The 15959-nt window shown below is 46.8% G+C and overlaps 1 protein-coding gene across 1 annotated transcript in view; it reads left to right on the top strand.

Moving 5' to 3' along the window:
- The window catches only part of LOC140210902 (uncharacterized), a 69695-nt gene that overhangs the window by 30198 nt on the left and 23538 nt on the right, over window positions 1-15959 (top strand). Inside the window, exons 5-7 of the mRNA XM_072280166.1 lie at window positions 4027-4112; window positions 9357-9582; window positions 13090-13271. Of these exons, the coding sequence (XP_072136267.1) occupies window positions 4027-4112; window positions 9357-9582; window positions 13090-13271 (494 nt within the window). The remainder of the gene's footprint in view (window positions 1-4026; window positions 4113-9356; window positions 9583-13089; window positions 13272-15959) is intronic.

Here is a 15959-nt window from a genome sequence, read left to right as displayed (position 1 = left end):
GCTGAGGCCTCACCTTAAGCACTGTGAACTATTTTGGGCTCCTTATCTAAGAAAAGATGTGCTGGCATTGGAGAGGGTTGAGAGGAGGTACACAAGGATGAGTCTAGGACTGAAAGGGTTATCATATGAGGAACATCTGATGTATCTGGGCCTGTACTCGCTGGAATTTAGAAGGATGAGAGGGGATCTGATTGAAACCTTTCGAATATTGAAAGTCCTAGGCAGAGTAGACGTGGAAAGAATGTTTCCCATGGTGGGGGAGTCTAGGACAAGAGGGCAGAACCTCAAGGTAGAGGGGCATCCGCTTAAAACAGAGATGCAGAGAAAGTTCTTCAGTCAAAGGGTGGTGAATTTGTGGAACTTGTTACCACAGGCAGCTGTAGAGGACCGGTCGTTGGGTGTACTTAAGGCAGAAATTGATTAGTTCTTCAATGGCCGTGGCAACAAAGGTTACGGGGAGAAGGCTGGGCGGTGGGGTTGAGGAGGGGAGGAAAAGGATCAGCCATGATTGAATGGCGGAGCTGACGATGAGCCAAATGGCTCCTGTGACTTATGGTTTTATGGTAGTACAGAGAATTTAACACCGTGAATGTTAGGACGGAGAAATGCATTCAAACAGAGGGATCCGTAACTTCTTGAAAAAGAACTCACAGGTAGGTAGGGTCGTAGAGAGAGCTTTTGGCACACTGGCTTTCATAAGTCAAGGTACTGAGTACAGAAGCTGGGATGTTATGTTGGAACCACTTCTTTTTACAATATATATCAAGGATTTCGATGATGGAATTGATAGCTTCGAGGCTAAGTTAGCGAATGATCGGAAGATCGGTGAGGGTGGGGGGGCAGGTAGTATCGAGGAAGAGAATAGGTGCAGAAGGATTTAGACAGTGTAGGAGAATATGCAAAGAGGTGGCAGACGGAAAACAGTGTTGGGAAGTGTATGGTCATGCACTTCAGTAGAAAACTTCAAAGCATAGGCAATTGTATGACTGGAGAGAAAACTCAAAAATCGGAGGTGCAAAGGGACTTGGGAGTCTTCAAGCAGGATTCCATAAAGGTTAATTTGTTGGTTAAGTCAGTGATAAGGAAGGTGTTAGCATTCATTTTGAGAGGAATAGAACATGAAAACAAGGATATAATGTTTTATATGGAACACTCACAGAATGCTGGAAGAACTCAGCAGGCCCAGGAGCATCTCTGGAGTATTTGGGGCCCTGAATGGAAGTGAGAGAGGAGGTGTAGGGCAAGCGGGTGGAACAAGCATTGCACCTGACACTACACCTCGTCCCTCACTGCCATTCAGGAGGCAACACTTCACCTGTGAGTCTGTTGGGGTTCATCTACTGTATCTGATGCTCTTGGTGTGACCTCCTGTATGTCAGTGAGACCCGACGCAGATTGGGAGACCGCCTTGCAGAGCACCTACACTCCGTCTGCCAGAAAAACCCATTTCAAGTCTACTTCCCATTCCCATTCTGACATGTTAATCCTCGACTGCCACGATGAGGCCACACTCAGGTTGGAGGAGCAGCACCTTGTATTCCGTCTGGGTAGCCTCCAACCTGATGGCATGAATGTCGATTTCTCTAACCTCCGGTAATTGCCCCCAACTTTACCATTCCCATTCCCATTTCCCTCTGTCACCTCATCTCCTTAGCTGCCAATCACCTCCTACTGGTGCTCCCTCCCCTTCCCTTTCTTCCAAAGTCTTCTGTCCTCTCCTATCAGATTCCCCCTTCTCCAGCCCTTTATCTCTTTCACCAATTGACTTCCCAGTTCTTTACTTCCCTCCTCCCCCCTCCCAGTTTCACCCATCACCTACCACCTTGTACTCCTTCCTCCCCTCCCCCCAACCTTCTTGCTCTGACTTCTCATCTGTCCTGATGAAGGGTCTTGGTCTGAAACATCAACCTTTTGCTCTTTCCCATAGATGCTGCCTGGCCTGCTGAGTTCCTCCAGTATTTTGTGTGTGTTGCTCAGATTTCCAGCATCTGCAGGGTTTCTCCTCCTTGAGGCTTTAGAAGGCACTGGCGAGGCCTCCCTCGCTTGGGGTATTGTGAGCTGTTCCGGGCCCCAGAAAGGATATGGTGACACTGGAGAGGGTTGAAAGGAGGTTGACAAAAATGATTCCGGGATTGAAAGGCTTATTATATGAGGAGCATTTGATGGCTCTGGGCCTTAACTGACTGGAATTTAAAAGAATGAGGTGAAATCTCATCAAAACCTATCGAATGTTGAAAAGCATTGACAGAGTGGTGTGGAGAGGATGTTTCCTGTAGTGGGGGAGGCCAAGACCAGAGGACACAGCCTCAGAGTAGAGAGACATCGATTTAGAACAGAGATGAGGAGGAATTTCTTTAATTTGTAGAATTCGTTACTACATGCTGTGAAGGCCAAGTCGTCGGGTATACTTAAGGCAGAGTTTGTTAGGTTCTTGATTAGTCAGGGATAAATGGATACGGAGATTGGGGCTGAGAGGAAAATAGATCAGCCATGATGAAATGTCAGACAAGACTCGATGGGTCAAATGGCCCAATCCTGCTCCTACAACTTACAATCTTATGGCGTGGACTGCTCCGAAAAGAAAAACTCAGCCCATATTTCATAACCAGAATTGGAATCAGAATCACGTTTACTGTCATTGTCATTTGCCATGAAATTTGAGGTTATGCGGCAGCAGTACATTGCAGTACGTAGTAATGAAAGTTATAAATTACAAAAAGAAATATATTTTAAAAATTAAATAAGTTGTGCTAAACAAGACCAAGAGACAAATGTTATTGAGGTACTGTACATGGGATCATTGTTCATTCTGAAATCTAATGGCGGAGGGAATTGTTGAGTGTGTGTCTCAGGCTCCTGTACCTCCTCCCTGACGGTAGAAATGAAAAGAGGCTTTACCTGGGTGGCGAGGGTCCCTCAAGATGGATGTTGCCTTTTGAAGATGTCCTCGAAAGTGGGGAGGATTGTGCTCAGGATGGCTGATTTATTATCCCTCTCGACTGTTTTCTCCTGCCTTCTCCTGTTAACCTTTGATGCCCTGACTAAACAAGAACCTATCAACCTCTGCTTTAAATACACTCAATGACTTGTCCTCCACAGCGGTCTGTGGCAACAAATTCCACAGATTCACCACCCTCTGGCTAAAGAAATTCCTCACCTCTGCCCTAAAGGGAAGTTCTTCTATTCTGAGGCTTTGCCCTCTGCTCTTAGAGACAGCCGCCCCCCTCCCACTACAGGAAACATCCTCTCCACGTTGATTTTCAATATTTGATGGTTTTCGTTGAGATCCCCCATCATCCTTTTAAACTTCAGCGAGTACAAGCCCAGAGGGAGCAATGCTCCTCAAATGACAACCCTTTCATTCTCGTGAACCTCCCCCAGACCCTCTCCAATGCCAGCTCACCAATTCTTAGATAAGGGGCTCAGAACTGCTCACAATACTCCGAAGTTCGGTCTGAGTTATAAAGCCTCAGCCTCACATCCTTGCTCTGACTGACAGTACCCATCCTTATGCACTGCGCTTCAGATGAGCGATCCTTTGACTTGGCGATGTTTTGGGGCTACAAAAACTGCTTTAAGATGCAAGGCTTCCTTCAGTCCTTCAGTTTCACCTTCTTGCCACCTGCCGACTGCTCTTCATCACCACAGGAAAAGTGAAGCCGAGAGGAATGAGGAAAATAGCATTTGAGCAGCTTCTGGCTGGGATGGCGTTAGTGTGACGCGATAACTGAGGGCAATGTCCCTGACTGAGAAACCAACATCTTTATCTTCTGGGCAGCATCTGTAGGAAGAGATGCAGTTGACATTTCAGGCCGAGACCCTTCGTCAGGACTAACTGAAGGAAGAGTGAGTCACTCTTCCTTCAGTTAGTCCTGACGAAGGGTCTCAGCCTGAAATGTCAACTGCACCTCTTCCTGCAGATGCTGCCTGGCCTGCTGCGTTCACCAGCAACTTTGATGTGTGTTGCTTGAATTTCCAGCATCTGCAGAATTCCTGTTGTTTATCTTTATCTTCTGCCTCTCACAGGATGACGTCTGCATGCACCTCACCAATTATGTCATCAACAAGCGTATGATGAACGTTGTCCCGGATGAAAAGAAAGGCAGTAAAAGGTGAGACCATATGCAGCAGGGTGCACCCTTCACCACGAGCAGGCACGTTATAGAAGGTCAGTGTTGGAGTGATTTTTGGGGTTAGGACATAGACATTTAGCAATCGAATTTGGCTACCAGTCTTCATATCTGAATGTGTGTTGTGGATTTTATTTGGAGTGCAGATCTGAACTTTATATGTAGGCATCCGTTAGTCTTGTGAGACCATGGAAGGTTCCCCTTGGAAGTTTACACCTTGGAAGCTTTCCAGGGCGCAGGCCTGGGCAAGGTTGTATGGAAGACCAGCAGTTGCCCATGCTGCATGTCTCCCCTCTCCACGCCACCGATGTTGTCCGAGGGAAGGGCATTAGGACCCGTACAGCTTGGTACTGGGGTTAATGCAGAGCAATGTGTGGTTAAGTACCTTGCTCAAGGACACAACACGCTGCCTCGGCCAAGGCTCGAACTAGCGACCTTCAGATCACCAGAGGGACGCTTTAACCACTTGGCCACATGCCAACATGTGACCAAGTCTGAACATGTGGCCAGCTCTGAACAATGGGTTCCTAAAAGCCATGAATCCCAGCTGACAATGGTGATTAAAATTCATTTGGATGTGTGTGGTGTGGCTGTGAAGCAGGAGGCGTGAAGGTTGAATTTTGTTTCAAAGAAAGCATTGTCCATGCATTGTAAGTATGGAGTTGCCCTTTGCCGTTTGGCACATAAAATATTGAGCCCCACGTCAGGCCGGCCAGACCTTTCGACCAGAAGTGTCTTCATAAAATGCCTTCTCTAAACTTGCTTTGTCGAATAAAGAAGCTGCTTTGTATCTACCAGTAATTTTCTCTGCTGGCTTCATTCACACAACAACCTTAGCGAGCAGGCACATTGTAGAAGGAAGGGGAGCACACAGCAGCAGCTTACTGAAGCCCTTAATTCTGTTGCCACTACTTCAGGTTGTCATAACTGGCAGAATGCTCCCAATGGCATGCTATAAGACCATCAGATATAGGAGCAGAAGTGGGCCATTTGGCCCATTGAGTCTGCTCTGCCATTTAATCATGGGCTGATCCAATTCTTTCAGTCATCCCCACTCCCCTGCTTTCACCCCATACTCTGGCTAATCAAGAACCTATCTATCTCTGCCTTAAATGAGCTCAATGACTTGGCCCCCAAAGCCGCTCATGGCAACAAATTCCACAGATTTACCACCCTCTGACTAAAGTAATTTCTCTGCATCTCAGTTCTAAATGGACGTCCTTCAATCCTGAAGTCATGCCCTCTTGTCCTAGAATCCTATACCATGCCCTCCAATAACTTCTGACAACCAAGTCTAGCTCCTGGCCTTCACATGTGGCTTAGCCACTAAGCTGAGCGGAATCATTTCTACTGACAGGAGAAGGGGCAAAGGTGGGTTAATGGCATCTTACATCCAATCGCTTCAGGCAGATGGGACTCATCAACCATGGCTGGCCCCTCATCTAGGAGAGGGAAAACTCTGATCTCAAACCTCCCATTGCCCTGCGACTACACCCACTCATAGGGAAGGCTTCAGGAGTAAACCCTGAGGGAGTCCCACGTTGAGTTCAACACTGACTGGCAACTCCTGCGATGCAGCTGGTGCCAGGCTGTGTTGCTCTCTGCCGTTCCTTTGGGTTCATCAACTGCGTGGAGATGGGGAGCTTGCTACATGGGCAACAGCTTGCTCTCCATATCCGGGCGTAGTAGCTAAGCCACCGTGAAAGCCAGGAGCTGTGACTTGGTTGTCAGAGGCAATATTGAGGCACACGCCATTGGGAGCATTTAATAGGCAGTGGGAGCTCGTCCCCATTACCACCCCATGGCTATAACAACCTTAAGGAACGGAGTGAGGCTGAAATCGTTGCAATGGACGACTGGAAGCGGACCCAAGTGCAGAGCACCGACACGGAGGTAGCATTAACAAAAGTGTGTTTATTAATAGTTGCGAGGAAGACCAGAGAGTGAGGATTAGATGCTTACATGGCCAACAAACCGGAGTAGCCCGGACCCAGAGCTTGGTTATGGAGCTTGGACACGGAGCCTGGACTCGGACTCAGACATGGAGCCTGGACTCGGACACGGAGCCCGGACTTGGACTTGGACTCACACTCTGAGCCGGGACTCGGACACGGAGCCCGGACTCGGACTCGGACTGGGACATGGCGCCCGGACTTGGACACGGAGCCTGGACTTGGACACAGAACAACAAAACCAAAAACGACAGACAATTTGTATCTTGATTCGGAGTAGCAGCAAACGGCCAGCAATACTCAGCAGGACACGAAACTACAAAACCAAACAACGACAGTCTGTTGGTATCTTGACTCGAAATAGCGGCAAACGGCCGGCAATACTCAGCTGGACACGAGACGACAGAATTCCCAAAGCAACCCCAGGCACCGAAGCAACTTAGAGTCCACTATTCTCAGCGGCCCGGAACGTGCTTTGCCGCACTGGCTGAGGTGACGGTCCAGTCCCAAGTAGATGTAAGCCGGAGTTATTATGTTTCCAGTTCGGATGAGAATCAGGTGCCTTAGTCAAGGAGCCAGGTAAAACACGGGGAAAAGGAAATGAACAGAAATGAGGAATCAACTGGACCGTGACTGAAATAACAGATAAAAGTGAGTGGAAGGACAATGTTAAACACTCTCTCATTCAAATCTGCAGACAGGAGTCATTATTAATGATCAATAAATAATGACAATAATGAGCAGGAGTCAATTATACGTCCCTTGCCACAGGGAATGTACCTGGACTGGATTATCTCTCAGGATGTCCCGCTGGTTGGGATCGTCCCAATCTGGTATTTCACGTCCAGCAAGAACCATGGATCTAGAACAAAGAAATGTGAGCTAAATCCCATGAAGGCAGACAAATTTACATAAGTGATCAGATAAATCTGGAATAAAGGTCTGTAAGACATGGCAACTATTGAGCTGTTGTTAAAAAGCTCTTTAGTGAGGGAAATCTCCCATTTCCTCTTCATATTTGAGGCCTACAACACTGCTGTGGCCTTACCATTGCTTACAATGGGCCGTAAATTCATGGACCCTATGCAGATTACAGAGAAGGAGGTGCTTGCTGTCCTGAGGAAAATCAGGGTGAGTAAATCCCCAGGGCCTGACAAGGTGTTCCCTCAGACCCTGGGGGAGGCTAGTGCAGAAACTGCAGGGGCCCTAGCAGAGATATTTAAATAATTCTTAGTGACAAGAAAGGTTCTAAACATAAACCAGGAAATTACAGACTGCTCAGTCTGACATCAGTAGTGGGATAGTTATTGGAAAGTATTCTAAGAGACTGGATATATGAGTATTTGGATAGACATGGGACTGATTCAGGATAGTCAGCATGGCTTTGTGCATGGTAAGTCATGTCTGACCAATCCTGGAGAGTTTTTTGAGCGAGTTACCAGGAAAGCGGATGAAGGAAAAGCAGTGGATGTTGTCTCCGTGGACTTTAGCAAGGCATTTGACAAGGTCCCGTATGTGAGGTTGGTCAAGAGGGTTCAGTCGCTCGGCATTCAGCATAGGTTGTAAATTGGATTAGACATTGGCTTTGTGGGAGAAGCCAGAGAGTGGTAGTAGAGGTTTGCCTCTCTGACTGGAGCCTCTGCCTGTGACCAGTGGTGTGCTGCAGGGACCAGTGCTGGGCCCACTGTTGTTTGTCATCTCTATCAGTGTTCTGGATGATAATGTAGTTAACTGGATCAGTAAATTTGCAGATGACACCACGTTTGAGGATATAGTGGACAGTGAGGAAGGCGGTCATGGCTTGCAGAGGGATCTGGATCAGCTGGAAAAATGGGTTGAAAAGTGGCAGCTGGAAGTCAATGCAGACAAGTGCGAGGTGTTACATTTAGGTAGGACCAGCCGGGGAAGGTCTTACACAGTGAATGGTAGGGCACTGAGGAGTGCGGTAGAACAAAGGGATCTGGGAATAGAGGTCCAAAATTCGTTGAAAGTAGTGTCACAGGTAGAAAGAAAGCTGTTGTCACATCGGCTTTCATAAATCAATGTATTGAGTACAAGAGATGGGATGTTATGTTGAAGTTGTATAAGACATTGGTGAGGCCTAATTTGGAGTATCGTATGCAGTTTTGGTCACTTATCTACAGGAAAGATGTATAGTAAATAAGGTTGAAAGAGTAGAGGAAAAATTTACAAAAATGTAGCTAGTCTGGAGGACCTGAGTTATAAGGAAAGATTGAATAGGTTAGGACTTTCTTCCTTAGAATGTAGAAGGTTGAGAGGAGATTTGACAGAAATATTCAAGATTATGAGGGGTATAGAGAGGGTAAATGCAAGCAGGCTTTTTCCACTGAGGTTCAGTGTGACCACAACCAGGGATCATGGGTTAGGGTGAAAGGTGAAACACGAGGAGAAACGTCTTCACTCAGATGGTGGTGAGCAGTGTGGAATGAGCTGCCAACACAAGTGCTGCATGCGTGCTCGGTTTCAACGTTTCAGCGAAGTTTGGATAGGATGGAGGACTATGATCCTGGTGCAGGTCAGTGGGTGTCGGCAGTTTAGCAGGTTTTGGCATGGACTGGATGGGCCAAGAGGCCTGTTCCTGTGCTGTACTTTTCTATGACAATGACTCTGGAAACACTGATTCGTTACGTCAGGCTTATTACACGGAGCTTGGGAGGGTGAGACTAGAACTAGAGCTCGTGGGTTAAGGGTGAAAGGTGAGAAGTTTAAGGGGAACATGAAGGGAAACTTCTTCACTCGGAGGGTAGTGAGAGTATGGAGCAAGCTGCCAGCAGAAGAGATAGATGGAGGTGCGATTTCAACATTTAAGATAAATTTGTACATGGATGGTAGGGCTACAGACTGGGACCAGACAGATTAATGATTCAGCATGGACTAGATGGGCCAAAGGGCCTGTTTGTTTACTGTAGTGCTTTCTGACTGTGAATGTAAACCACCAGGCAACTTCACAAGATGGAATATTGTGGGTTCAGGGTGCAGTCAACCTTTTCAAAGGCAACTATGAATCGGCAAGAAATCACTTCCAATAAATCCTGTCAAAAAGGGGAGAAATGAATCAAGAGAGCTGATATTTCCTTCAATGGATACGCAGTCTATCTTGTGGCTTGCAGTGCTATTGACCTCTCACACAATAACACAAATGGTGGGGCAGAGTACTTGATCAGCGAAGTCACTCGGCAATGCCATCCGATGGATGAACGGTGGCCTGCGATAGATTAGAACTGACGGCTCTGTAAAATGTTGTTTCTTGCAGAAAGCTGTCTTTCTTTAACCAGTACATGGAGGGCAATGCCTATGACCTGGAGGTGCTGTGGAGCAGTATTGAGGACGTGATCATCAAAACCATTCTGTCTGTGTATCCGGCCCTGAGGAACACCTACTTCACCTGCTTCAGAAATCACGTGTCTGGGAGTGCTTGCTTTCAGCTCCTCGGCTTTGACATCCTGCTGGACCACAGCTTGAAACCCTGGCTGATGAAGGTACGCGCGCCTCTGGGATACATAAAGATTAAGCAGATAATTCAGGTGACTGCATAAAACATGCAAATGTAACATCATGATGGGATGGCCAGTAATATGGTGAAGGATCCCACCAACCCTGCTCACTGTTTGTCCCCACTCCCATCAGGGAAGAGGCTCTGTAGCATTCACACCAGGACCACCAGACTCAAAACCTGTTACTTTCCCCAAGCAGTCCTCCAACAGGACCACAACCGTGTTGTAGGGTTTGGAGGCTTGCGCGCCTCAGTGACCCGGAGAGGGCTGCACGCTGGAGCCGGGGCTTTAGGCTTTGGCTCTTGGTAGGGTCAGCCATGACAAACAGGTCAAAGGGTAGAGGCCAGACTGAGAGCGTTGTACCGGTCCTCCAGGTTCGAGGGCTCAACTCAGCACTAACAGCACTGACCACAAAAACAAAACTGTTACGCAAACAGCAATGAAGAATCCTCCTACATCTGAGTGTGGCGGTGTTCCTGAGTCTCCACCTGGGACTTACATGTCCGACAGTAGTGAAAACCGAGAGGAAGCTACAGGCATGATCAAGGGATCTCTGAACACCACCAGAGATGAAGACCTTCTCTGTTGTCCTAAACACCAGCGCTGTAATGGGCAGTCAGTAAGTCCCCAAGTACTGAGGCTGCTCAACACCCCCACCCGCTAACCCACCCCTCCACACACCCGCAACCACCACTACTTTATCATTTCCTGTCAGAGTCACCTTATGTACAGAAACTCCTGTGCCCAGCGTCACTTTATGGACATACAATCAATCTATGCATATAAGCTATCTAATGTATTTATATTTACTGTGTTTTTTCCCATTATTATTGTGTTTTTTTCCACTTTTCCATTATTATTGTTATCGAAAAGGTGTTATATTTGGATGTGTGCAGTGTACAGAATAAGGTCGATGAACTTGTGCCACAGTTGCAGATTGGCATATATGATCAGAATTAGAATCATGTTTATTATCACCGGTATGTGTCATGAAATTTGTTAACTTAGCAGCAGCAGTTCAATGGAACTGTTCAGGAACAGTTATTACCCCACTCAACCATCAGGAAGAAGGTACAGGGTCTTGAACCAAAGGGGATATCTTCACTTAACTTCACTCACCTCAGCATTGAACTGCTCCCACAGCCTATGGACTCACTTTGAAGGACTCTTCATCTCATATTCTTGATATTTATTGTTTGTTTGTTTATTTATTCTGGATGTTTTGTTTGATTCCTTTTAAATACTGTGAAGGTCCTCAAGTAAGTGAATCTCAGTGAATCAACATATGCCTATGGTCATATGTACTTTGATAATAAATTTACTTTGAACTTGACTTTGAGTAGAAGAGCAGAATACAGTGCAGAAGCAGTTTGACAATGACAGCCTTAAGGTAAAAAAAAGTTAAACCAACTTTCTGACCGTTATCCCAAAATCTGCTCCCTGTGGAAACAGATAGATGGGTTCATAAAGAGAGATTTTGGCACTTTGGTCTTCATTAATCAAATTGTTGAGTACAGAAGCTGAGTTGTTAGATTGAAGCTCTTGAAGATATTGGTGAGGCCTACTTTGGGGTATTCTGGTCACCTAACTACAGGAAAGATATCAATGATTTGAAAGACAGCAGAGAATATTCACAAGGATGTTGCTGGGTCTGGAGGGAAAGTTATTCTCTAGAGCACAGGGGAATCAAGGAAGATTTGATAAAGGTGTACGAAACCATGAGGAGCATAGAGTAAATGGAAGCATGCTTTTGCTGCTGAGGATGGGTGAGACTAGAACTAGAGGTCATGGGTTAATTGAGAAAGGTGAAATGTTTAAGGGGAACATGAATGGGATCTTCTTCACTCAGAGAGTGGTGAGAGTGTGCCAGCGGAAGTGACGGATGCGACATTTAAGAAAAGTTTAGATAAGTATGTGGATGGGAGGGGTATTGAGGTCTATGGTACAGGTGCAGATTGATAGGAATTGGCAAAATAATATTTTGGCATGGACTAGATGGGCCAAATGGCCTACTTCTGTCTTTTAGTGCTCTAAGGTTATGACACAATGGAAGATGTGCATCTATAGATGGGTGGAGGACCATGGTCGTTTATGATAGTTCCCATAGACAAAGACCTGGCATTTGTCTATAGTTAAATCCACATTAAAATGGTTCCAGAGAGGAAGACACCAGAGGTTGGCAATCCAAAGCAACACACAGACACACACAAAGACACACACACACAGACACAAAGACATACAAGCTTGTTGGTGATAGGTGAAACTAGGAGATGGGGAGTGGGGAGGTAAAGATCTGAGAAATTGGTGAAAGAGATAAAGGGCTGGGGAAGGGGGAATCTGTTAAGAGAGGACAGAAGGCCATGGAAGAAAGGGAAGGGGGATAGAGCACCAGAGGGAGGTAATGGGCAGGTAAGGAGATAAGGTGAGGGAGCAAAATGGGAATGGGGAATAGTGAAGTGGGGGGGTCATTACCGGAAGCAAGAGAAGTTGTGCCATCAGGTTGGAGGCTACGCAGACGGAATAAGGAGTTGTTCCTCCAGCCTGAGTGTGGCCTCATCGCGGCAGTAGAGGTGGCCATGGACTGACATGTTGGAATGGGAATAGGAAATAGAATTAAAATTGGTGGCCACCAGGAGAAGTGCCACACCTGCACTTGGATCTCCTCCCTCACTACCTTTCGGGGCCCAAACGGTCCTTCCAGGTGAGGTGACATTTCACCTGTGAGTGTGTTGGGGTCATCTGTTGTATCTGGTGCTCCTGGTGTGGCTTCCTGTATATCGGAGAGACCCGGCCCAGTTTGGGAGACCGCTTCAACGAGCACCTACAGTCCATCCACCAGAGAAAAACAGGACCTCCTGGTGGCCACCAATTGACCTGGATGAGGAAGTGGAGGGATGGGTTAGTAAATCTGCTGATGACACAAAGGTTGGATAGTGTGGAGGGCTGTCAGAGGTTACAGCGAGACATTGATAGAATGCAAAACTGGGCTGAGAAGTGGCACCCTACCTGGGTCACCTTCTTAATGGCTCTGGTCCAGGGCTCCAGCCAGCATTGTTCAATGGTCTTTGCCCCCAGACCCGTGCCTTTGTTTTTTTCAACTCGGCCTGGTTCAAACCAGTTAAGGTAGCTGACCCAGGCACTGAGCCTAATGAGGTTGTAGATTTCTTCTCCAAGTCTGCCACTTTACATTATAAATAGCTGTTTGTCTGAGAGTGGTCCCGGGTTAGCCGGTCGTTAGCTGAAACTCCTTGCGTCCACATTCAATTGCTCTAATTAGATAATCCCAGAGCTAGAATCGAAGAGTTCACAAAATGGAGGGTGTGCAAGGACAGTCTCACAAAATGGCCACCTCCACCTCCTTTCAGCATGTGGCAAGAACAAAGACAGTTTGTTTGCCTACTTCCACTGCCCTTGATTCATTTGAATTCACTGATTTGTGGACTGTTGTTCTTTTTGGCCAACACTATTAATTTTTAATTATTAACGTTGCAGGTTAAGCATTCCCTGAGCTCTGTGATGGACTCCAAGCTTGATCAAGAGGTGAAGGAGGATCTTCTTTATGATACACTCTGCATGATTAACCTTGCAGCTTGTGGCCGGCAGAAAGACATGGAGGAAGAGAGGCCGCGAAAGAAGGAACAGCTGCCTAAGATCTGGTGGTCGCGGGAGTACAGGTGACTGAAAGACTGAAGAGTGCCACGTTGGGCAACGATAATTAATGAATATTCCTGCTCTCAAATTCAGCTGCACACACAAAGTGCTGGAGGAACTCAGCAGGCCAGGCAGCACCCATTTAGAACGGAGATGACGAGAAGTTTCTTTTGCTAGAGGGTGGTGAATCTGTGGAATTCATCGCCACAGATGGGAGTGGAGGCCAAGTCATCGGGTATATTTAAGGCAGAAGTTGATAGATCCTTGATTAGTCAGGGCATGAGGGGTTATGGGGAGAAGGCAGGAGTTTGAGGCTGAGCTGGGAAGGGATCAGTCGTGATCAAATGGCAAAGCAGCTCTGATGGGCCAAATGGCCTAATTCTGCTCCTCTTAAGGAAATGAACAAACAGTCGCCATTTGGGGCTGAGACCCTTCTTCAGGACTGGAAAGAATAAAAAGGTGTGGGGAGGGAGGGGAAGGAGGCTAGCTAGAAGGTGATAGGTAAAGCCAGGACCGTGGGCTAGACTGCGCTCCAGAGGACTAGAGCATATCACCAAGGAAGTAATGCTGAGGCTTTATAAGGCACTGGTCAGACCGCACTTGGAGTATTGTGAGCAGTTCTGGGTGGCGGGGCGGAGATATGTTTCTACCAAAGGAGGTGCAAGGTGCCCCTTCCCCCCCTCTAGCCTGCAGGTCACCCTTGGACAAGATGTAGCAGCTGGTTAGCCCCCTGATCAGGGAGTAGGTGGTGGATAGTCGTATGAGCAGCCGGTGCAGATCGCAAGTCCTGGGTATGTGAGCACTGACGCCAGGCAGACAATCTCTGAAGAGTATTGATGATGACTGGGGTCACCCGTCTTTTAAAGACACTGGCCCAGAAGAAGGCAATGGCAGACCACTTCTGTAGATAACTTTGCCAAGAGCAATCAATAGACAATAGACAATAGGTGCAGGAGTAGGCCATTCAGCCCTTCGAGCCAGCACCGCCATTCACTGTGATCATGGCTGATCATTCACAATCAGTACCCTGTTCCTGCCTTCTCCCCATATCCCTTGACTCCGCTATCATTAAGAGCTCTATCTAGCTCTTTCTTGAAAGCATCCAGGGAATTGGCCTCCACTGTCTTCTGAGGCAGAGCATTCCACAGATCCACAACTCTCTGGGTGAAAAAGTTTATCCTCAACTCCATTCTACGTGGCCTACCCATTATTGTCAAATTGTGGCCTCTGGTTCTGGACTCCCCCAACATCGGGAACATGTTTCTTGCCTCTAGCGTGTCCAATCTCTTAATAATCTTGTATGTTTCAATCAGATCCCCTCTCATCCTTCTAAATTTCAGTGTATACAAGCCCAGTCGCTCCAATCTTTCACCATATGACAGTCCCGCCATCCTGGGAATTAACCGCATGAACCTCGACTGCACTCCCTCAATAGCAAGAATGTCCTTCCTCAAATTTGGAGACCAAAACTGTACACAATACTTCAGTTGTGGTCTCACCAGGGCCCTGTACAACTGCAGAAGGACCTCTTTGCTCCTATACTCAACTCAACTCCCCTTGTTACGCCATTAGCTTTCTTCACTGCCTGCTGTACCTGCATGCTTACTTTCAGTGACTGATGAACAAGGACACCAAGATCTTGTTGCACTTCCCCTTTCCTAACTTGACACCATTCAAATAGTAATCTGCCTTCCTGTTCTTGCCACCAAAGTGGATAACCTCACATTTATCCACATTAAACTGCATCTGCCCACTCACCCAACCTGTCCAAGTCATCCTGCATTATCTCAACATCCTCCGCACATTTCATACTGCCACCCAGCTTTGTGTCATCTGCAAATTTGCTAATGTTACTTTTAATCCCTTCATCTAAATCATTAATGTATATTGTAAATAGCTGCGGTACCAGCACCGAGCCTTGTGGTACCCCACTAGTCACCGCCTGCCATTCTGAAAGGGACCCATTAATCCCTACTCTTTGTTTCGAGTATGCCAACCAATTTTCTATCCCTGTCAGTACCGTACCCCCAATACCATGTGCTCTAATTTTGCCTGCTAATCTCCTATGTGGGACCTTATCAAAGGCTTTCTGAAAGTCCAGGTACACTGGCTCTCCCTTGTCCATTTTCATAGTTACATCCTCAAAAAATTCCAGAAGAATAGTCAAGCATGATTTCCCCTTCATAAATCCATGCTGACTTGGACCGATCCTGTTACTGCTATCCAAATGTGCTACTATTTCATCCTTTATAATTGACTCCAGCATCTTCCCCAGCACTGATGTCAGGCTAACTGGTCTATAATTCCCTGTTTTCTCTCTCCCTCCTTACTTAAAAAGTGGAATAACATTAGCTACCCTCCAGTCCTCAGGAACTGATCCTGAATCTATAGAACATTGGAAAATGATTACCAATGCATCCAAGATTTCTAGAGCCACCTCAAGTACCCTGGGGTACAGACCATCAGGCCCTGGGGATTTACCATCCTTCAGTCCCATCAGTCTATCCAATACCATTTTCTGCCTAATGTGAATCTCCTTCAGTTCCTCCATTACCCTAGGTCCTCCGGCCACTATTACATCTGGGAGATTGTTTGTGTCTTCCCCAGTGAAGACAGATCCAAAGTACCTGTTTGACTCGTCTGCCATTTCCTTGTTCCCCATAATAAATTCACCCATTTCTGTCTTCAAGGGCCCAACTTTGGTCTTAACT

Source organism: Mobula birostris, chromosome 16 (genome assembly GCF_030028105.1).
Source record: "Mobula birostris isolate sMobBir1 chromosome 16, sMobBir1.hap1, whole genome shotgun sequence".
Classification (NCBI taxonomy): domain Eukaryota; kingdom Metazoa; phylum Chordata; class Chondrichthyes; order Myliobatiformes; family Myliobatidae; genus Mobula; species Mobula birostris.
Note: the sequence above shows the minus strand (reverse complement) of the source record. Positions and strands in the feature narration are given on the sequence as shown.